The sequence below is a fragment of the Apostichopus japonicus genome, chromosome 3 (assembly GCF_037975245.1).
Source record: "Apostichopus japonicus isolate 1M-3 chromosome 3, ASM3797524v1, whole genome shotgun sequence".
In the NCBI taxonomy this organism is placed as follows: domain Eukaryota; kingdom Metazoa; phylum Echinodermata; class Holothuroidea; order Aspidochirotida; family Stichopodidae; genus Apostichopus; species Apostichopus japonicus.
Genome location: NC_092563.1, coordinates 16,352,951 through 16,375,921, shown reverse-complemented (window position 1 = coordinate 16,375,921; position 22,971 = coordinate 16,352,951). Strand labels below are relative to the sequence as shown.

The following is a 22,971-nucleotide window of genomic DNA, read 5'->3' as shown; positions in this document are numbered from 1 at the left end:
ACTCCTCATTCGGATGATCGGTATTTGATGTACCTATTACATGATAAACACATTTTTACGCAAGGATGTAATCATGCTAAAAATGAATTCATAAGACTAGCTAAGAATATACATAGTTCTAAAGATCACCCACTTCACTCCGAGTTGATCTCTCTGTGCAATAGAACCAACAAGTACAATCTACGAAATCCTACTATCTTGCCAACTTTTAGAATTATGCTTTTTAAGAACTCTTTTATCTACAGAGCAATCATTTATACTTAAAATGGGTTCTTAGAATCTCTGTTATAATCCTTTTAATCTTTCAAACTTCTAATCCTCCATCTTATATCTTATTTGTTCATGATTTCATGATTGTACATTTTTACGTCTTTTATGTATCCTTATTATGTGTCCATTTTATAAATTTTGTAAATTTATACTGGAATAAAGAAATTGAATTGAAAATGTGGCAGAACACTAAACTTAAGAATGTGACACGTGAACATTCTATAAACAATTTAATTATTGAATTATTTACTGAAACATTAAATTATCTTTTTTTTAAGGATGGAGATGTCGGAGGTCCGTCGAAGACATCGCGAAGAAGACGCAGTGGTTCAGGCAGCAGAGTGTAAGATGGTCATTTATAATATAACGTATGACGTTATAACATAATGATACTGAATAATGTACTAACTCAAGAAGAATTGCAGCTAAAAGTAAAACATACTACTGTTGGAACATAGACATACTACTGTTGGAACATAGACATACTACTGTTGGAACATAGACATGCTACTGTTGGAACATAGACATACTACCAGGGGGTAGATGCCGGGGGGCACCTGGGCACGTGGCCCCTTCCCCACCACTTTTTACCAAACTAGCAAATGTGCCCTACTGGCAAATAAAATGTGTCCCTTTGATGAAGAACTGTCTTTTGGATATCTTAGGCCTTTGCTAATTTTAATATTTTATTTTCATTATTTATTTTTAGTCTGTACATGCTATTTCTAAAATGGCATCCCATATCTTTTTGTAGCACGGTTAACAATAAACAATCTCAATAAATTGTATGGATAGCATACTAACACATCATATATATTTAAGTGATATATGGCCGGTATGTAGCGGTTGATACTAGTATTGGAACATAAACACATACTACTGAAACAGAAACATTGTATTGCTGGAAGATACACACAATACAATTGGAACACAAACATAGACTTTCTTATGTGTATATTAGGGGCATCGGAGCCGGTACGGCAGGTCCGGCGAACGCCGGACCATTATCCTCTGCGAAAAAAAGAAAGAAAAAAAAAGTAGGACTAAAAAAAAAAAGTGGCAAAAAATAAAGAACCGAAATGAAACAAGCAAGTAGGCAAAATGTGACTACTCTGGCATGGCAGGGGTCTTGTTTTCAAGCTCGGGAAGTGCCATTTCCTGCAATCTGGGAGACATTTTTTCAAAATTATCCCCATTACGCTACGCGCCAACCATAGTAGCGCGTAGCGTAGTTTGACCTACCAACCGTCCCCCCGATATTTATGATAGACGGCCACACTCTGAACTGCCGTACCAATCCCAAATAGCTTCCGACGCCCTAATATACATGATCTCTATATGTGTAGTTGATGAAAAGTTATGACTGTGAGTAACCGAAGAGTTACTGTACCTTGTCAAATGTCATAGCAAGAACAGACGAAATGAATTAGATTCGGAAATTAACTTCAGGAAGTGACATCACGGTAGCATACAGTTGGTGTTTTATTGCTGTAATGACATATAACCAGTGTTCGAAATTCAGTTAGGCCACGTGGATCAGAAAATAGGAGCCTCAGATATTTCTTGGGGGATCCGAGAGGGTCCTAACCAGCTCCCTATGGCATGTCTGGTCATATCTTGTATGTAAGCCTATAGCCAAAGAGATCAATGCTTCATCTGTTATGCGAAAAAGGAAATTCTTTAAAAGAACTAACTCACCCACCCGAAGATATGTACCTTTCAAACTGCATGTCATATAGTTATACAAAAAATATCACATTTTAACAAAATGAGTTTGGTCCATTTATCTTGCAGGGAGAAAATCAATGGTTGTTTTCTCAAACAGGTACTGTATAAATAACATGTTTACATCACCTTATTTTTAACCAATCTTTTTTTTTCAATTGGACACTTAATGGTTAGATCAAATTCTCTTTACATTTTGTGAGTTTTGAATAGATTCTGTGTCTTATATGGGTATATCAGGAACCTAGAAGCTAGAAGTCGGTAACGAAATGAGTCAAATTCTTTAAGCTTCTTAGCTTCATAACAATCTCTTTCAAGTTTCATTTCAAATATAAACACTGTTATAAATATACTTCTCTTTCAATCCAGTTCTCGTTCAAAGTTTTCCAAAATGAGATCATCGAAACTTTTCCTTGGCAAACAGAATGACGAAAGTGAAGGTAATTACTGAGGTAGCTAACGAACTCAGCAGGTTCGCATTCTAATACATCACTGCCTAATTCTATTTGAACTCTTATCGAAATGCCAAATGCTATTATTCTCTGGAGTCTGCAAAATTATGCGTAATTTACCAAAGACCCAGATGTCCACCATGTGGGGGGGGGGGGGAGGCGGGCCAAGCCACTGTGGGGGTTCATGCTGAATAACCTATTAATAAAACAATAATATACCAACAATTAGCAACAAACGTTAGAGTAACATAAATTTCACAAACATGATCACTTCACAGTCACAGCAATAGCCTTGACTGTAGTGTAAGCATTTTCTGTGTTACCCCGCAAGCGACAGCTTTTTTGTCTAATTAAACATATTACGTAAAACACATATCAGATATTCAGCTCGCGATAAGACTGATGTAGTGCCTATCGTTCTAAATCGACAATGTTTATTGTCAAAAACGTGTGTTTCCCTAACTGTATAAGTTGGAGGGGGAGGCCCCGTGTGGCCCCACCCTCAATCCAAAAATGTATGTACCATTTTCTAATACAGGTTTCATTCATCCCTATACAACAGGGGTTTACGCAAGGGTCATTGGTGACATCTACGGAAGTAACATGATACCATTCAATCAGATATGCATTGTAATGAAGCTCAAGCACGGGAGCTTCCTCGAACGATGGATTGGAACATTCAAACAAAACCTGGTAAAAAAAATCGGCATTTTCTTGACGACAGTTTCAGGTATAGTAAATGTTCTCATGGCCGTATATATATACACACACATATATATATATATATATATATATATATATATATATATAAACTCGTATTTATCGGAAATGTCAAAATGGTATGTGTATAGGAACAGGGGGAGATTGGCTGCATCATCATATTTTAAAAGTAAAGGGACGGTACATAGTAGGTTTCTCACCAACCATTATATCTAACTATAGGAATCAAACAATTAAATTTTCTTGCCCCTCAGCCCCCCCCCCCCCACCCATATTGTTCCAATGGGCTGTCAATGTTAATATATGTTCACACATTTTATCACCGGAAAGATTATAAACATATTGCTCGGTGATTGTTGTTAATGCTTTTTAAAAATAAGCAAGTATAAAAAATATTTTCAACGTTTCTGGTGTTCTTGATAAAGAACCGCCATTTTCACTCTGAAAACTGATAGGATTCCGATATCTCACGGTGATTCAGCCGTGTTAGAATAGTGTAAACGTAACATTTTTTGTTTGTTTTTGTAAACCACTGTTTGTTGAACCATCAGAGGCAGCACCTATTGAGGACCAGTTTCGATGGGATATGTTTGTTAAAACTCTCATCGATATCCCAAACAGTCAATACATAATGACCACGTACGGAACATCCCTTCGACGAGGTAAATTATACTTCCAGGAAACACCGTACATGCATTGTGTCCTTGGTGGTCTACTTATGAGATGTAGGCCTATCCGTTATTAAGTCTCAGCTACACTACCATATGTTATTAAATTGTCGAAATATTTAGCTTTTTGTTTTTTACAAATTGTAATGGTACTGCATGCAAGAGTGCTTTTATATGTCATTGGTCCACTAACAAATAATACGTTTTGGGTCCATGATTGGACAATCGTCACTAAGCCATTCTGACAACTTATTAATAATAGTCTTTTCTTCAAGTGTTTTTAACATTCGTCATCGATTCATATTTGCATATCGATCCGTATGTTTCACATATGACTTTAGTTTTTTGGTATATATTTTACGCACGTCATTTATTCCATATCTTATTTTTTAACCAGGAAGACTTTACTTAGTTCAAGAGCTCCTCGAGGTGGATTCACTGAGGGCCTGCTTGGAGAGTCAAGATTATCACAAAATTGAGAACATTTTAAGCTACGCGGTACAGACTGTCGAAGGCATGAGCTTTCTCACCAGTCACGAGGTATAATCTATGAACATTACATTCAAGTATATTTTGAATCCCGCCACCACACACTGTACGATTGGTCCCGAGCAGTCTCAACTCGACCGACGTTAGGGCGAAAATCTTTTAATCGCGAAGACTAACTTAGTGACACGACTGACCTCCCGGACACTAACCGACTGATCAGAGCCCACAATGACATGCCTGCTACCAACGACCGGAGGCGTATTTTTTCAAATGTGAATTTATTTTTGTTGTAGTTGTTGAAACCTGTACAGTTTCATCGTGAACCACTGTACACTGCACGACTCCCATTTCGGACAAAGGCTGCATGTGCTGTTTTCCCGACTGAAGCCGAAGACGCGACTTTGAAACCCAAGTCAAGCTGCCCGACTATCCGCGACTTTCCACGAAACGACAGTCGAGATGCACCGAGTCGTGATCAGTCTGGCAGTGTGCGTCTTTGAGTGTGTATCTTCACCCGATACTCATAGCTAGTACAGTATCTGCGGTGGCACAGTAATAACTGCAAAGCTGTTACACGTTGAACTACGAGTCCGAAAGGTGAAACTGTGCGACGGCTGGGTAACGAAGACTACTTCCTATCCGTATAATACGGAGTGCATGGTCTGCGCTGGCACAACACAAAGCCGACACACTGCGGCGGTTATTTTATACTGCTTGCGAGATTCAGATGATAGCCTAACTTTTTTGCTAATCGTATTAGTAAATCCATTCTATTGAGACATTCTTCACGGACAGGTGACTATGTGCAAGTCTCAAATAGATACAAAACAGATACACAAAATGGGACATAAGGTGGGGGAGGGGAACCTAGATTAGCCTTATAGGTAGTTCCACGTCTAACTTAGGCCTTAATATAGTAATAGTTTACCACGTCAAATACTCATAGACTCCTTGTCCAGTCGCACAGTTCTTTGTCTTACATGGGAACGTGCAACAGCTTTGCAGTGCCACCTGTATCGAGTAGGTAATCAAGACACCAAGACGTTCTTAAGATAACTGCACGTGTATTGCCTCTGGGTATCGGTGATATCATATTAACAGATTAACATAAGGATGGCGCTATGCTAGTACAATATGTGACATCTCCCTTATCAAGGTGTGAATAATATAATATGTTGAATGGTGATGAAATAGTTGCAAATTCCACTTAATATTATTTGCAGTTTCTCAAATTGTTCTGACAACGATATGGTAATAACAAAACTAAACTACAGAAGATTTAAAGGTAAAAAGAAAACAAAGTATAGACTGTTAGTCTATAAACAGATAAACTTCTTACTCAGCCACTACTGAACAAACTTAGTACTCTTCAATAAACCTTTTTGGTTTACTAATGACTCTACCCATGGAACTGGTCCCCTGAAGCTGCTCCTGAGGGTTATCAGTGGGAGTTTCAAATGAGCTCAAATCATCTTCATTCACATTTTCAGGTAAGACAACATTTGCCTCTTTTGTCTTCATCAAATGCCGCCTATTTCGCCTAAGGTCCCCGTTTGGAGTTTCAATAATGAATGAATTTGGTTGTTTTGATTGACTAAGCACCTTGGCTGGATCCCAAGTGCCATTTGAATTTCTGACTCTGACTGTATCACCTGGATTCAGTGTTGAAAGAGGTTTTGTATTTCTGTCGTAATACAATTTCTGTTTGTTTTGTCGGTCTTGTAATTTGGCAATGACATTGTTGCCACTGTTTTGAATTTGTGGCTTGAGAAGTTGACTAGTGATTGGCAGTGTTGTTTTTAGCCTTCGACTCATTAACAACTGTGCAGGAGATCCAAGATTATTGTCTATGGGAGTGTTTCTGTACTCAAAAAGACTTAAATGTGGATCCTTTTGGTCAGTTTTTGCTTTTTTGAGCAATTTCTTGATTGTCTGTATGGCTCTTTCTGCCATCCCATTTGATTGTGGATAAGTAGGACTAGAGGTTGCATGATTGAACTGCCAGACTTGTGCAAAATGCTTAAACACCTGACTTGAAAATTGTGGCCCATTGTCCGACACCACTTTGTCCGGTATTCCATGTCTGGCAAATATAGCCTTTAGGCTATTGACTACACCTTCACTAGTTGTCTGTCTTAACTCAGAGACTTCTACAAACTTTGAATAATAGTCTACTACTAACAAGAATGTTTTGTTTTCCAGGTAAAACAAATCAGTTCCTACCGTCTCCCATGGCCTATTTGGTATTGGGTGAGGCTGAAGGGGTTCTTTGGCATTTGCGTTTTGGTACATCAAACATGTAGAACATTTTGAAACCATGGCAACAATTTGACTCATCATTCTGGGCCAAAATACTACTTCCCTTCCCCTTCTTTTGCACCTTTCTATCCCCTGGTGACCTTCATGAATTTTGACCAATGTTTCGTTTCTGAGGGAGGTGGGAACAATGAGTTTTTCACCCTTAAATAGCATATCTTCAGCAATATGTATTTCTTCTTTGTAATCCCAATACTCTTTTATCTCATCAGGCACAGCTGATTTACTTGCTGGCCACCCTTCCTCAGTGACCTCTTTGAGTTTTTGCAGGGTCAGATCTTTTCTAGTTTCATCAATAAACTGATTTTTCTTTTGAACTGTCATTGGCAAGTTGGTCACCAATGTGTGGACTACAAGTTCAATTTCGTTGTCAAATTCATCATGTGTCTGATCTACCTCTAAATAGGCCCTGGAGAGAGTATCAGCAATGTACATCTCTTTACCTGGTTTGTATTCAACCTTGAGATTATAACGTTGAGCCCGCATCAACAATCTTTGAATTCTGGGAGGTGCTGACACAAGAGGTTTTCTCACTATAGCCTCAAGGGGCTTATGGTCAGATTCAACCAGAACCTCTTTGCCATAGATATATTGGTGGAATTTTTCACACCCGTACACGATGGCAAGCATTTCTTTTTCAATTTGTGCATACCCCTGTTGAGTCGGGGTCAATGACCTTGACGCATAAGCCACTGGATGTTCCTCTTGTAACAACACTGCTCCCAGTCCCTTCTGAGAAGCATCTACTGAAATTTTCACAGGTTTATCAATATCAAAATATCGAAGTACTGGTGCCTTTGTGGCGAGTTCTTTCAGTCTTTGAAAACATTGTTCTTGTTCAGTGTCCCAATGCCATTCAATTTCCTTTCTGAGCAGCACTCTTGGAGGTGCTGATTCTTGTGACAGGTCTGGTAAAAATTTTCCCAGGTACTGTATCATACCTAAGAACCTCTCTAGATCCTTCCTAGATTCTGGTTTTGGGAGTTGTGTGACAGCCTCAATTTTGTCGGGGTCTGGCTTCATGCCATCTTTGGTTAGAATGTGGCCTATGTATTTGATTTCAGTTAGACCTATCTTGCATTTGTCTTTGTTCAATTTAAGGTTGTGATCCTTAGCTTTTTCAAGAACTTGACGCAATCTATTGTCATGTTCAGTGCGTGTTTTGCCCCACACCAAGATATCATCAATGTACGTGTGTACACCTTCTATGCCTTCAAATAGTTGGGCAACCGTTTTGTGGAATACCTCTGGTGCATTATGGATGCCAAATGGCAGCCTTAAAAATTTGTACCTTCCAAAGGGTGTGTTAAAAGTGCATAATTTGGCACTTTCCTGATCAAGGGGAATTTGCCAAAAGCCCTGGTTGGCATCAAGCACTGAGAAAAACTGGGCCCCAGTCAGGTTACTGGTAATTTCATCCACTGTTGGTAACTGAAAATGTTCCCTTTTTATGGCTTTATTAAGGTCCCGAGGATCTAGACAGATTCTTAACCTACCATTTGATTTTTCAACAATGACTAGGGAATTGACCCAGTCAGTGGGACTTTCACTTTATCAATGATATTGTCCTTTTCCATTACATCTAGCTCTTTGCGCAGCTGTTTCCGTAAGGCAACTGGCACTTTTCTTGGTGGATGGACAATTGGCCTGGCTTCTGGATCCACTTCAATGTGATGCTCTTCCTGTAAACATCCTATGCCGGAGAACACATCTGCATAGTCCTCCAGCAAAGACTGTTGGTTTCATCCTCGGGTGTTTTGTCGCTTATGTCCATGATCCTTTGAATTAATCCAAATTTCTCACAGCTTTGTAATCCCAGTATGGGTTGTGATTTCATATTTACCACCAGGAATTCTGTGTTGACGTTCCGTCCATTATGTTTGCACTTCAACATGCATTTCCCTAAAACAGGAAGTGTTTCACCTGAATATGTTGAGAGTTTCACTCTGGTTTTGTGCAATGCTTTTCCATTTGCTGCTTTCTTGTAGAAGGAGAAAGGCAGAATGTTCGCCTGTGCTCCCGTGTCCATTTTAAACTGAACTTTTCGTTTTCCTACTGCCATATCGACCAGCCATTCATTGCCTGTTGTAATGTCATTAATTGTATACACTGTGTCTAAAAACAGTTCCGTTTCACTTTCACTGGTATAGCTGTCCTCAATGACATTAACCCTTCTTTCAAAACGACAGCACTTTGCGAAATGTCCAAACTTGTTGCAATTACTACAGTTTTTCCCATATGCGGACATTCCCGTGGGCCATGTGTGGTAGCACACCTTTTACATTTGAATTGTTTTGGTTTATCACTGTCACGAGTAGGTCTAGTATAAGTAACAGTAGAGTTAGCATGGTTCTTATTACCTTTATTCTGATAGTTCAAGGCAGCTGCATAACACATTTTTCCTTTTCGGTGATTCCAAGATTTTTCACCTGTGTTTTAGACACTTCCGCCGCTCTACACATGTTTATCGCAGTGTCAAGTTTTATGTCTGGTTCCCGTAACATTCGTTCACGCAAACTGTCACTTCGAATACCACACACAATTCTATCGCGAATCAGGCTATCGTTCAAATCTCCGAACTCGCAAGTTGCGCTTTTGTTACGAAGGTCCGTGACATACTGGTCAATACTTTCATTTTCCTGTTGTTGTCGCGAGAAGAATTGGTGCCGTTCATACGTAATATTTTTTCTCGGGCTACAATAGTCCTGAAACTTTTGTTTCAACACTTCCAGGTCGAATTTATCCGATTCCTTTTCGAACTTGAAGGAGTTATACACCTCGAGTGCACTTTCTCCTAACACATGTAGGAACAACGAGGCTTGGAGCTTAGAGTCCTTTGTATCACTCCCTGTAGCTAACAAATACAGCTCAAATCTCTGAGTCCATTTTTTCCAATTCACGGAAACGTTTCCTTCAAAACTTAAACCATCTGGCGGCTTTAACTGTTCCATTTTGGCGTATTTGGTTCAATTTCTGACACCATATCGAGTAGGTAATCAAGACACCAAGACGTTCTTAAGATAACTGCACGTGTATTGCCTCTGGGTATCGGTGATATCATATTAACAGATTAACATAAGGATGGCGCTATGCTAGTACAATATGTGACAACCTGTAACACATATTATCTTATTTACTGATGCACGCCGTTGTGGAACATACACAGTAGTTACTGCACTAGCTATGAGTATCGGGTGGTATCTTCTAGTATTGGGCTTGTTGAAAGCTATATAGAGTGTAAATATATCTAAAACAAAATAAACCATTATCATGCTTTTATCAGCGTGAGTGCTGTCACGGATTAATGCATTTAATTCAATATCTTTATATAAACATGACATGTTGGGATGTAATTCATACTTAATAAGCTCCAAATCTTTTACAGTTTTGTCATCCTGGAATATCGATTCAGAAAATTTTGATAACAGCCCATGGCCGATGTAAACTATATGATTTTTGCTTAAGGGAGGACGCACAAGATAAGATTGAAGCAATAATTAGCAAGGTATCTATAAATTAATTTCTTCACCACGTTGGTTTCCATATTGTTTCGCTAAGGGCAAGTAATAATTAATCTACCACATTATAACTATTTCTGGGTGTTGAGTTATATGTTACGTTTAGTTAACACTTGTTGGGTAAGAGCATAGGATGATAAGTAACATCAATAACTGTTTTCTATAATGTCTCCATGTGAGGAGATTTCGACACTAAGACTGACATTTGGTCATCTGGATATACGTGAGTGACCAGATAACGAGATCGATGTTGCATGTATCTCGGCCTACTTAAGTCAACGATAAGCCATTTCCACACGCCGGTAGTTTGTTTCATTGCCACCAGTTTAGGTCTAAGAGCTATAGCCTTCTCTGTATGTGATTAGAGCTTTCGTCATCAGTTATGATATCAGAAGTATATAGCCTTCTTCATTTGCCAGCACTTTGATCTGCCTTTTGATCTCTAAAAGTTAAGCCTTTTCAATCCGTCAGTGTTTACGTCTGCACGACCAGTCATGATGTAAGACTTGTGTTTCGATCTGCTTCTAACACTCTTGGTCTCTGAGACATAGCGTACTGAATTGCCAGTGTTTGTTTCGATCTGCCTCCAAACAGTCATGGTTTCTAAGAGCTAGCCTCCTCAATTTGCCAATGCCTTTAGATTTGCAGCACCACTGATGACGTAAGAGCTCGTTGTTGGCACTACGCCAGTGTTTTGATCTGCTTCTAACACTCTTGGTCTCTAAGACATAGCGTACTGCATTTGCCAATGTTTCGATCTGCCTACAACAGTACTAGTCATGGTTTCCAAGAGCTAGCCTCTTCAATTTGCCAATGTTTAGATTTGCGCCACCAGTAGTGACGTAACAGCTAGTTTTCGGCATTTGCCAGTGTCTCGATCTGCACCACCAATCTTAGTCTAGACCTACAGCCTTCTTCATTTGGCAGAGTTTAGATCCGAAGTGCTGGTTTAAGTTTTTTTTTTTTTTTTTTTATTTATAAAATATTGATTCTATAACACACAATGCGTGACACGTTTTAACGACAATGTTGTTTATTAATTATAACAATAATTACAAATAATAATGACATTGATAACTATATCTTAATTATCTTTCAGAAAAAAACACATCTTGCCAATCTAGCTTTAGAAACTTTACTTCTCGATGAATACTCTTCAGCAAGTGACGTATGGTCAGTTGGCGTTGCATTGTGGGAAATGTTTTCACACGGTAATTACAGATTCACACAGATTATAGTCCTTCCAACCCGTATTAATGCTAATCACCATTTCGTGAATGAAGAAAGTACCCCCTTTCTATATTTAAAATGAAAAAAAAGATAAAGTAAATGCTCTTTAGTTGAAAAAATAAATAAATAAATAATGTGTCGTGCTGTTGAAAAGAATTCAGATACTGGTATTTTCACAGAAGGTCCATTTGGTTGGGAAATTATGAGATGATTTTGCGGTATGCTTTCTTTGAATCAAAGTTATATGTCCAACTGCCCCAACGAAGTTTTTGCCACTCCTCCCACAACCAAGACTTGGCCCTCTTCCCGTTACCTTGATCCAGGGGGTAGGAGCCAGGGGGGGCACTGCGGGCACGTCCCCCACTTTTTTTTTCCAAAATAGGAAATGTGCCCTACTGGCAAATAAAATGTGCCCCTTTGATGAAGATCTGTCTTTTGCCTTTGATACTTTTAATATTTTATTTTAATTCTTTATTGTTAGTCTGCTCCTTTTAAAATGACCTCCCATATATTTTTCTAGCACGGTTAACAATAAACAATACCCATGAATAAAAATCAATGTTGCAACGAACCATAATATAGTATTGATAGCATACTAACACAAATATATATTTTAGTGATATGGCCCGTGTGTATCGGTTTATAGCATAACGAGTGGTGGTTGTGGAATGAGAAAGTGCCCCTCTGATGTTGTGCTGTCCCACTTTTGGAAGCTTCCTACCCCCCTGCCTGTGTCCAACTTTAAGTTAATGAAGATCGCATGGAAGTTTTTTTTTCCTATTTGAAACGTAAGTATATTCACTGTATATAAGGTTGTCGACTAATTTCATACGCGATAAAACACGAAAAGAAGGTTTTCACTTTGCTAGTCTCGTCTTGCTCATCAACGTTCGAGATATCTTATTTCCTTGTATACATGCATGCCACGTTTAGTCTGAAGACAAATGTTTGGATACTCAAACTCTGCAATTAACCAATTGAAAATTGCTTTAACACGGCGACCCAGTTTCAAGATCAGGAATAATTAGGAATTTAATTTTCGCTTTCATATTAATTTCGGGAAACAACACTTCATATGACAGCGAAACTGTCTCCTGTAAATTGAATGCATCATATACATTATGCATCATATGACAAAGGACACAAATTACTTTCTTTTTCTTCATAAAAAGTAGCCTAAAGTTTCAGTAGGTGCAGTTGTAATATGTATGTTTTAGGTTAACCATCGAAACCGACGGCTTATTACTAACTTTAAAGTTCAAAGTTTACGAATATTGATCGTGAAAACTATATATATACCATAGCGAAACATTAGTCGATAAATTGCATTGACTAACATGTGTTGTGAATGATAGGCCTACATACCGTATTACTTGTCAGAGTTACTTAAAGTGACACTGGATCCCGTTATGTAGCAAACTAGAGACATTCTCTATACATATTGTATTGATAAGGATTTTATGCATACTAATGAAGACTACGCGATCCATCATAGTTAGAAATATCAATACATGATCACATGACACCATATCAGCCATTAAGACAATAAAATTGATGAAAATAATCAATTTTCGTAATAAACGCCGAACTAGTTTATGATTTTATATATGTGATGTAGGCCTACCCCGTATAGCTCCTATTTTGGTGTTTTCGTCGTATTTAAGTACAAACGTATAAACTTGGCATAGAATAATAAAACACAAGTATTGTATTGACTTATCCCTCCATCATTCTTTATCCCGCTTTGTCTTTAAAAGGAAGACGGCCTTTCGATGGAATGGACATTGTGCGTGTCAAGACTTTTCTAACACAAGGCCGTCGATTCGCGCAACCAGTCCATTGTCATAAATCATTGTAAGGATCGGGATTGTTTTTCTACTTATTATACAGAAGGTCTTTGACCGGATAGTACAGCTCACACGATTTACACTTGGAATATTATAAATCTTGCCTTGTAAAATGAAAAGTGAAAACGATCGTCAGACGAACATGATATTTATAGTTGCCTGTCAGTTTAATGTTACCCAAAATATGCAATCTTAGTTGCAGTTTCTAGTTGACGCAAGATAATTTTGTTTTAGTCTGTTGATCGTTATTAATTTATATATATATATATATATATATATATATATATATATATATGTTGTATATATATATATGTTGTATATATATATGTTGTATATATATATATATGTTGTATATATATATATATATATATGTATATATATATATATATGTATATATATATATATATATATATATATATATATATATATATATAATATAATATAATATAACGAAAATCCACGTTTACTCCAAAAGAAAATATTATTAGAGAAAACCAGAGAAATAAGATATGACTCACTTACACTTATCTAGCGTCATACTTTCATTGTGTTATATACATTTGTACTTTTCATTCGACTGCCAAGTATTGCTGACGAAGGTCCCAGGGGGACCGAAAATTCCAATATATTTTCTAAAACTTACTCCTTTGTTGTCAATTATGAGTGATATCTTATTTCTCTGGTTTTCTCTAATAATAATAATAATAATAATAATATATATATATATATATATATATATATATATATATATATATATATATATATATATATATATATATATATATATATATATATATATATATATATATATATATATATATATATATATATATATATATATATATATATATATATATGGTTGTCTCAATTTTAAAAGGTTTTGGAACTTTCTTGTCGGATATGGTTTCCTTAATTGAATGTATTTTGCACAGCATGGATTTTGTGTTTTTAAAATAGTTTCTATATATAAAGTTTAACAACCTTGACCAAACAAACAAATACATGTCACATTTCCTAACTTCTATTTATAGGTATGATGTCATAACTGATTGCTGGCTAGGACCAAACGAGCGTCCAACGATCGATGCTTTTCTTGTGAGATTTAAATCGAAAACTAACAAATACTTACAGGTTTGCTATGTTTTAATATTTTCTGTTGTTCGAAGAATGAACAGTAAGAGAAAGAAAAATAGAACAACGGCTATAGCATAAGTTATAGATGAAATTAATTTATGATTTATTGATAGATATATATATATATATATATACATATATATATATTTATATATATATATATATATACATATATATATATTTATATATATATATATATATATATATATATATATATACATATATATATATTTATATATATATATATATATATATATATAAATAGGCATGTATATATATATATATATATATATATATATATATATAAGCATAGGTCTTCGATGTATATATTGATATATGATTTATTGCTATGTATTATATTATTAATTATTATCGATATTGATATTATTGATATAGATAAAGTTGTTATCGGATCCTATCAGTAAGGGGGGAAGTATTTAAAAATTGTTTTACCTTTAAAAAATACAAGCAGTTTAAGTGCTTTTCTCAATTCTAATTTTATAATTAAATCTGATATCTATTATAGATGATATCCTCGCCTGCTGCAGCCAAACCAACACAAGCACTACTTACTTCGGATATACAGGATACATACGGTATTTCTCTGGGAACAAGAGACATGTATGAGATATTGAAATAAACGTCCAAGAATATAGCCTCCGGTTATAGTTTGTTATAACATATCAAAACTCCGAGGAACCGATGGAACAACATGGCTTCATTACATTGACAGTTATTGGAGTCATTGTATGTTGTCACTGTTCCACATTGTAACATAATGAGACCAATTGTACACGAAACATATCCAGGGGCACAACAACCACGAATATTTCTGAGGGGAGGGGGGGGGGGTTGGAGGTTTACTGGGACAGCACATTGGGCCGGGAACCCAGTTACTACTTTAAATTAGGCCCTGGTATATTTTTGATATCCTCCTTTCGTGGGAACTCAAAAGATACAAGATATGATAAAAGAATGATGGGTTTGGTTTCTGTAAGATAGAAATGCTGCAATCTTGTTTATAGTCAGGTATAGTGTTATTGTTTTGTCGGAACTGCACAACTGATATGTTAAATATATGGTTTTACGTAATAATACTATGTATCTCTTTTTATCGTGGGTCTACGTTTTGCACTCGAAAGGTTTACACCGCAAACCCTCTATAATACAGAGACACGTTATATATCATGATTTCTGCCTGATCTCCGAGTCCCTGAATCCCGATTAGGACTCCCCCAAAACACGACCATTTCCCTGCCCGTTTGGGGGTTTGGGGAGGAGGGGGGGGGGTGATTTGACACAAACACTGTAGGTTATTGCAATATTTTGCTGCACAATTATTCAATTAAAACCGATATAAACTAAAGACCGATCTAAAGTAGAAAGCCACCGCGGCTTCTTTCTGGCACACGTTACAAATATAATCTAAACGGGAATGGACGTTGTGTCATTATTTAGCCTTTTAATTACTATTCCTCGGGGTGGCCTCTGTAAGAACTACTGGTGCTGATAGTACGTGAGGCAGGCTTTTGAAAGACAGTGTAATACCAAAGATACGTTTTAAGAAAAGTCGACCAGGAAAGAACCTGGGCACGAAAAACAACTGAACGACTGAACCGCTATTATGGCAAGAGGTTTTAAGTGTTTATTCTGTATTTGATGATATCACCAATTATTTGATGATATCAGCAAATCATTTGATGATATCAGCAATTGAATTGGTGATATCAGCAAATGAATTGCTGATATGTACTCATATCAACAATTGATTTGCCGATGCAACTGAATTGGTGATATCAGCAATTATGCGCATTTGATGATATCAGCAAATCATTTGCTGATATCACCATTTCAATTGCTGATATCATCAAATAAATTGGTGATATCACCAAATCATTTGTTGATATGTACATATCAGCAATTCAGTTCATATGTGCCTAGTTGTGGCAGAGACCAATCTGACCGTAACGGTACGCGTACAGTGTATTTTTTAGTTAAAAACAAAAACAAACTAGAAACAGCACCTTACACTTTGTACCCTGTAATCCCGGACGTTTAATCTCGCTGTGCTGCTGATCGCGCATGATGCACATGTACGTATGATTAGATGTACTATCACTACATTGATCAAAACAAGTTAGGTTATGTACATACAATATGTAGGCTTATGTACGTATGTATGCATTATGCTTACAGGCTAGACCAGTGAAAGTTTCTGTTTTTGCCGCAAACAAACTAAAGTGGGGGCGCTCATATTAAAAGCATCGTTTTCACGGTACGGTTGAATGACTGATATCAGCAATTCAATTGGTGATATCAGCAAATGAATTGCTGATATGATCAAATAAAACATATCTCTATATCAATTGGTGATATCATCAAATCATTAGCTGATATCATCAAATTATTTGTTGATATCATAAATGATTTGATGATATCATCAAATAATTGGTGATATCAGCAATTGAATTGGGGATATCATCAAATGTTTGATGTAATCGTCAAATACAGAATAAAAACTAAAACGGCTTGCCATACGCTCTGAACCCCAGTCCCCATGCATGGAGACTGTGTGGCTATGTGATCATCGTCAGATGTGTATCACGATTCCCCTAGAAGGAGACCAGATACTACAAATGATCTTAGCCATAAGGCCGAGAAGCGATACAAAAGATCATTCCGTCATGTACACATTACAATGGTAGTAGCACGTATGGGAATTTGATTGAAATAGCTGCTGCACGATTCATGTACTGAGTTCCAGTGAGTGGGAACAATTTTTCCACGGTTAATACCACTATATACTGGCCTCTCGTAGCATGCTTCAAAGCTACTGTACTAGCAGTATTAACAGATCTTAACCTCTAACTGACTGAGACATGATAGTCGTATGTCGTGATAGTCGTACTGTCATTTGAAGTGCTTCAAAGCATGACATGAAAGTGACAGTTTATAAAAAAAATTGTCCGAACTGGGTGTCTCCAATTTTTATCCGAACCCTCGCTGGGAAATAGTCATCTTGGTGAAGGATATATACGAAGGAAGTATGTTCTTTCCTCCATGGAAATGCACAACTGTTGAATCTCACCACACTGGAGCTTAGAAGGTTTCATGGTGACTTGATTCAGGTTTTCAAGATTGTGTATGGTTTTGACAATTTATCCTTCACTGTCTTTTTCATGTTTGCTGATAGTAGTTGTACCAGAGGTCATTGTCTTATAAACTCCAAAAGTCACAAAGTAGGATTAATATTAGGCATAACATTTTTTTTCTAATAGGGTTGTGACTGTAACTGTAGACAGGAACGGTCAGCCACACAAAGTCAATGGGTAAGGGCAGACCCAATGGCTTGTTAGGCTTTCAAAATTGCAGTGTGACACCTGTTTACCAGAGATAATTAACCGAAGGTGAAATATCTTTGTGTTTACTTAGCAAATGATTCTGTCACGAACACAGCAAGAAAATTTCAAATAGTGATCTAGGTCACGAATGATCTTCGCAGGTACTAGGTAGTACTAGGCCTACTCAGTACTGGTACTCAGTATTACTATGCCTAGGCTAGTGCTACTACTAGCATAGACACTAAAGCAACTTCCTTTTATTGGCAAATATGTAAGTACTTGCTTGCATACGGGTCATTTTGAAGAGAAAATAACTATAGCTTCGTAGTTTTACGTGAAATTGGCTCTAGCTGTAGGTTATCATGTTAAAATCGTGTATTTCTTATGGGTGTCCGAACTTCGCAGTGTCCCGAACTCCGCAATACTGACTATACTACTGACAACTGTACTAGCCTATGGACGCAGATTAAAGTGATTTGATACAAAATCGTAACAGTTTATCAGCCATACATCCCAGGAACTAACTTCGATGGCATAAGGTAAATGAACCGTGAGGTTACAATTATATCCGTGGCTTCAATTCACGAAATTGTGGAGCACCCTTCTACTTACTAGGCCTAGCTATAAGGCCGAGCCGGACAGCGTAGGCACTTAGTGTATTAGTATACCAAACGACAGTAGCCTAAACACACCCTGGTACAAAATGCACGCAACTTTGAACTGATGTTGCCTAATAACGTTACTGAGCCTAGTCGACATGACTTCAACGGGTGTACGTTATACCGGCTATCCTCATTGCATGAACGAACGGACGTTGACAGAATGTTGCCTTTGCAGAATACTAAGCACATTTTATAGGATATTTTAGCACTCTCCTTTAAATGTGTCGATGTATTGTGTTAACCCCCATTTCGTAAGGGCTTTTGAAACAAAATCGTCCTCGTTTTCGTCCATCTTAGTGTAGAAGTAGTCTAGGGCGGTGGTTGAGCGCAGAAAAGAATGTCAAAGACAAACGTCTGAATTCCACAGGCAATGCGCAAACTCAGCTGTAACTATATGGGTAAACTGTGTCACTTGTTAGCTGATACGATTCGAAACTGGTTAAATTGACTAGATCAGAGTGACCGTAACGAGAACATCTAATCAAGCCGACCCTTTTCTAGTCAAAACTATTTTGACTAGACTTTCTGGTCGGAAAAATGACTAGGTCGTTTTAAGAGTGTACAACACTGCTCAAGGCCACATCTAATACGAACACCACACTCATATGAAGTAATAATTCTACGTCAATCGCTACATATTTTGGGGGAACAAATACATTGTTATGTTTTTTTCTTTTTTCTTTTGGACGTGATTTTAGGTAGAACCTTCACACACCATTGATATGCATTGTTGGACTATTCGTAGAAAATACACGATCGAAAGCCCAAATATAATTTGTAAACTTTTTGAACAAAGCCATAAGCAATAAATATGTATGGAACTAGAAAGGTTAACTAAAATCGGGTTTGTCTGGTGCTGCTGTGTGAGTCATTGTTAGGCCGTTATATGATATTCCTATAGGAATCCACACACAAAATAAAATACCATAGACCTATGTCAGCCTCAAGTAGTTTAAATCAGAACGTATTAATGACTATTTCACGCCTGTTGTATAGGACGTAAAGGAGCTGCGTGTTATTGGATTTACTCGTAACCGATGTCATATCGGTCTATATGCAATTACTTTTATGAACAAATCTTGGATATACTATACCACCTTCAAAGATGTCATTATTACCACTGGTCTCCGTCATTTCTACATTTCTATGGTTTCAGTGTAAGTATTATAGACTACCTATACTATCTTCTTCAATTTTCATGATTTTGTATAAACCAAATCAACTCATTTAGCTCTAGAGAGTGAAGAGAGGACTTGAGGGGACGCGCAAGCGAATAATTAGATGATGCGTTATGAGAATTAATTTCAAATCAGATATTCATTTAAAGTTATAGTCAGATTTTTAATCATTAAAGACTACCATGTTATGACAAGTGTATGTGAAACACACCTATATCGATACATGTTCATGCACTGATGTTGATGATACCATGTACTACTTTAGTTTAGTTCTGGGAGACCATTTAGTCAATCATAATCAATCATACGTTTCTTATTTAGGCAGCTACTGTATATTTGAATGGCAGTCTGCATGTCATGCCAGAAACGAAACCAAAATAAGGCACATACATTGTCTAATCTATATATCAGTGTTTCTTAGTCGTATTGTTAAAGATCATCAGTATTGGCTCCAAATTTTAGCAAGAGAAGACTTGTTAGAAGTTTTTCCAAAGTTCTTTCCTAGATCTGGGCTCTGATCCTTGGAACTATAGCCAGCTATTGAGGAGTATTTACATCGACAATTAAATATCTCAGTGTGCACATACCTACTTTTTAGAGGAGCAGTAAAAATGATTTCCAAATTTGGAGCATAACCGGTGACCATTAGTTAACCTTTAACTTGTTTAGCGTAACTCGTCTGTTCGACAAACTCATACAAAGAGGTACTGCGTTTAATTAACATGCAATAGGTCTGAAGAATCATCGGTGGCCTTTAGAAATTTCCGTACTATACTTACGTCCACCGTCAAGTTTACCCTAAAGAAGCTCTCTGAACATTTGATTGACTTATAAAAAATAAAACAAATTAGAAAACTTGGATTGACAGCCAAGAAAGAGTTAGACTCATGCAATCAACATTTATAATCTCCTGTTTCGTTGCACTAACATTCTACGCCAGGAACATTTTAGAGGTAAATAATTTTGCCTGTAACAACAACTTTTTCATTTCCATCCTTTTTACCAAACAGATGCAGCAGGCCAATGTCCAACTGGCTGGGTAGAATTTAGTACCGCTAAATGCCTGGTTGCCATGGAAACTCCCGTTGTATATGATGCAGCACAAATGCAATGTTTGAACTACGGAGGGAGATTATTAATTGCAGAGCCGTGGTCATCGTATTCGGTAGGTTTAAAGCCGTTCAGAGGTTGTTGGTAAACAAAGATTAATGTCAATTCATATTTAGGATACAAATAGCATATTATTTGGCCAATCACACTGTGTATGACAATGTCTTTATATTAGATATTGAAGAATGCTTATCATCAATTCATGAAGTATATCTACCCTTACCTGGTACAATATACAAGGAGGAAATGACGAGGCCCACCGGCGGAAGAACCAGCAATATAAAATAGTTAGGGAGTCCTCGATCCTCCTCCTGAGACAGATATTCGAGACTTATCAGTACAACTATACAGTTGTCAAATATAGATAAAACAATGATATTTAACTTGATCTCATTTGGTATTATCCTAGAGGTTAGTTGGAAGGTACACAGAGAATACAACAAGACACAAGTGTTGATGTCAGAGCTGAGAACACTTAATTATTAAAATCGATGGACCGTCACTGATGATATGAAGGAAGAACGTGAATGGAAATTAAGGAATAGAAATTTTATGATTTGTAGGTTTTCTAGAATATACACTCCTTTATAGTTTAATTCTCGCACGATCGTAACTTAATTACGCGTAATGAGAATATTGGAATAAACTTTGCACATAATCGTGTGATCATAAAAGCCAGATCTGATTAGGACGCCACTGCCCTGGGACTTCCATCATTGCCCGACCCCCCCCCCCCCCAATATTTTTTAAGTATATATATATATATATATATATATATATATATATATATATAAATGAAAATCTTAATGAGTTGGAAAATCCAGAACAATGAAAACACTTCCAGTCTCCACCGGGATTCGAACCCGGGCCTCCCGCTCTGTACGCGGGCACCCTTAACCCCTAGACAATGGACGCTGATTGTGTGTCCAGAGGTTCTAAACCGGTAAGGAAGGTCGTAATTCCACTGTAGGCGTTTGTCACCTGTATCGAACAATACTAGTTCTGTTTTGGTGACATTTTTTTGCCTTACTCTAAGAGATCAAATGTGATGCTAATCAACTCGAAATCATTTGTGATTCCTAAAGTCGGATCTCGAAAGAGATACTTTGAATAGACTTTATGTTAATGAAATGGAGGAAAACGAAAAAGGCAAATGAATATATATAAATGAAAATCGTAATGAGTTGGAAAAGCTGAAAAGTAAAGAAATCTTACCAAAGGATAAGCTACTGTCAAACTGATATCAAAAGGAAGTGAAGGAAGTTTATTCGGTTAAGTTAAGAAAGAACTAATTTTAGGTCTGTGATTCGGTTAAGTTAAAAAAGAACTAATTTTAGGTCTGTGCATGTTGCCTGCATAGCCTACAGTAAGTGTCTGTCATAGGAACTGCTATTGTTGAATATGTAATGTCTAGGCATTATTGAGCAAGACATCTCAAACAAATGGACAATTTCATGTTCCAGGATGAAAGTATGTATGTTGTAGGGTTTGAAATTTAGAATATTTACCTCTATTCCAGCGGAATAGTGGATTTGAAAATACACTATTCCGTCTCATTTGCCACTATTCCTTTGAAACTATAAAAAGAGAAAAAAATAACATAACAAAATGATATGTTGAGTCTTCTGTTGCTTTATTGATAATCATATAAAGTGTTTTGTGTACTGAGGCAAGAAGGCAGGTAACCCAGAAGGCAGGTTGTAAAATTTGAAAAAGGGCCACTGTACTTAATCATCATCAGAATCATCTTCAGAATCCGAGTCATCCTCACTACTGGCCGTGCTGTCTTGAGTAAACCTCTGCCTTGGTGCAAATAGCTTGTATGGCTTATGCCATGGTCGTCTGGTCTTCAACGCGACCATCAACAACTATATTAATTACGGCAATTTGCCCGTCTGTTACTGATTATACGAGTTCCTCCCGTTCATGGGCGTCAATCCAGGGGGGGGAACGTCCCCCCCACATTTCGATGGGTGGGCGACGCACTATCAAATGTCCCCCCCCCACACACACACACATTTGGAAAATGAATAGTGTCGTGGCTCTATTTGGTTAGGGCTTACACATCTCAGGACTCATATCATTGAATATCACTCTATGTTGCTGAACTGAGCTTATCAACGAGAATGTTTTAATTAACTTTCAATTTCAGAATATTTTCGATAACTGGTTCATACTGTTCAGGGAATAATTTAATGATAACAATTTATGTAACAGATTTCAAGGTTCAGTATTTTGTCTCTTATTAAATATATACTATGGATATATACTGTGTACAAACTACATGTTTGTACTTGGGAAGCAATTTGCA

The 22,971-nt window shown here is 37.0% G+C and overlaps 2 protein-coding genes across 5 annotated transcripts in view; both read left to right on the top strand.

Moving 5' to 3' along the window:
* The window catches only part of LOC139965013 (uncharacterized), a 28,731-nt gene extending 13,092 nt beyond the window's left edge, over nt 1–15,639 (top strand). For 2 of the 4 annotated variants that reach the window (XM_071967168.1, XM_071967185.1), the window contains 11 exons: nt 549–613; nt 2,065–2,095; nt 2,365–2,435; nt 3,010–3,177; nt 3,719–3,829; nt 4,233–4,375; nt 10,026–10,145; nt 11,258–11,369; nt 13,146–13,242; nt 14,267–14,366; nt 14,896–15,639. In XM_071967168.1, coding sequence (XP_071823269.1) covers nt 549–613; nt 2,065–2,095; nt 2,365–2,435; nt 3,010–3,177; nt 3,719–3,829; nt 4,233–4,375; nt 10,026–10,145; nt 11,258–11,369; nt 13,146–13,242; nt 14,267–14,366; nt 14,896–15,009 — 1,132 coding nt within the window. In that variant the 3' untranslated portion in view covers nt 15,010–15,639. Of the gene's footprint in view, nt 1–548; nt 614–2,064; nt 2,096–2,364; nt 2,436–3,009; nt 3,178–3,718; nt 3,830–4,232; nt 4,376–10,025; nt 10,146–11,257; nt 11,370–13,145; nt 13,243–14,266; nt 14,367–14,895 lie in introns of those variants that run through there. The other 2 variants (XM_071967176.1, XR_011792157.1) reach the window with 2 other exon arrangements.
* Nucleotides 15,640–19,216: 3,577 nt separating this feature from the next.
* LOC139965007 (uncharacterized) overlaps nt 19,217–22,971 on the top strand; it is an 89,266-nt gene continuing 85,511 nt past the window's right edge. Inside the window, exons 1-2 of the mRNA XM_071967154.1 lie at nt 19,217–19,529; nt 20,561–20,715. Coding sequence (XP_071823255.1) covers nt 19,478–19,529; nt 20,561–20,715 — 207 coding nt within the window. The 5' untranslated portion in view covers nt 19,217–19,477. The remainder of the gene's footprint in view (nt 19,530–20,560; nt 20,716–22,971) is intronic.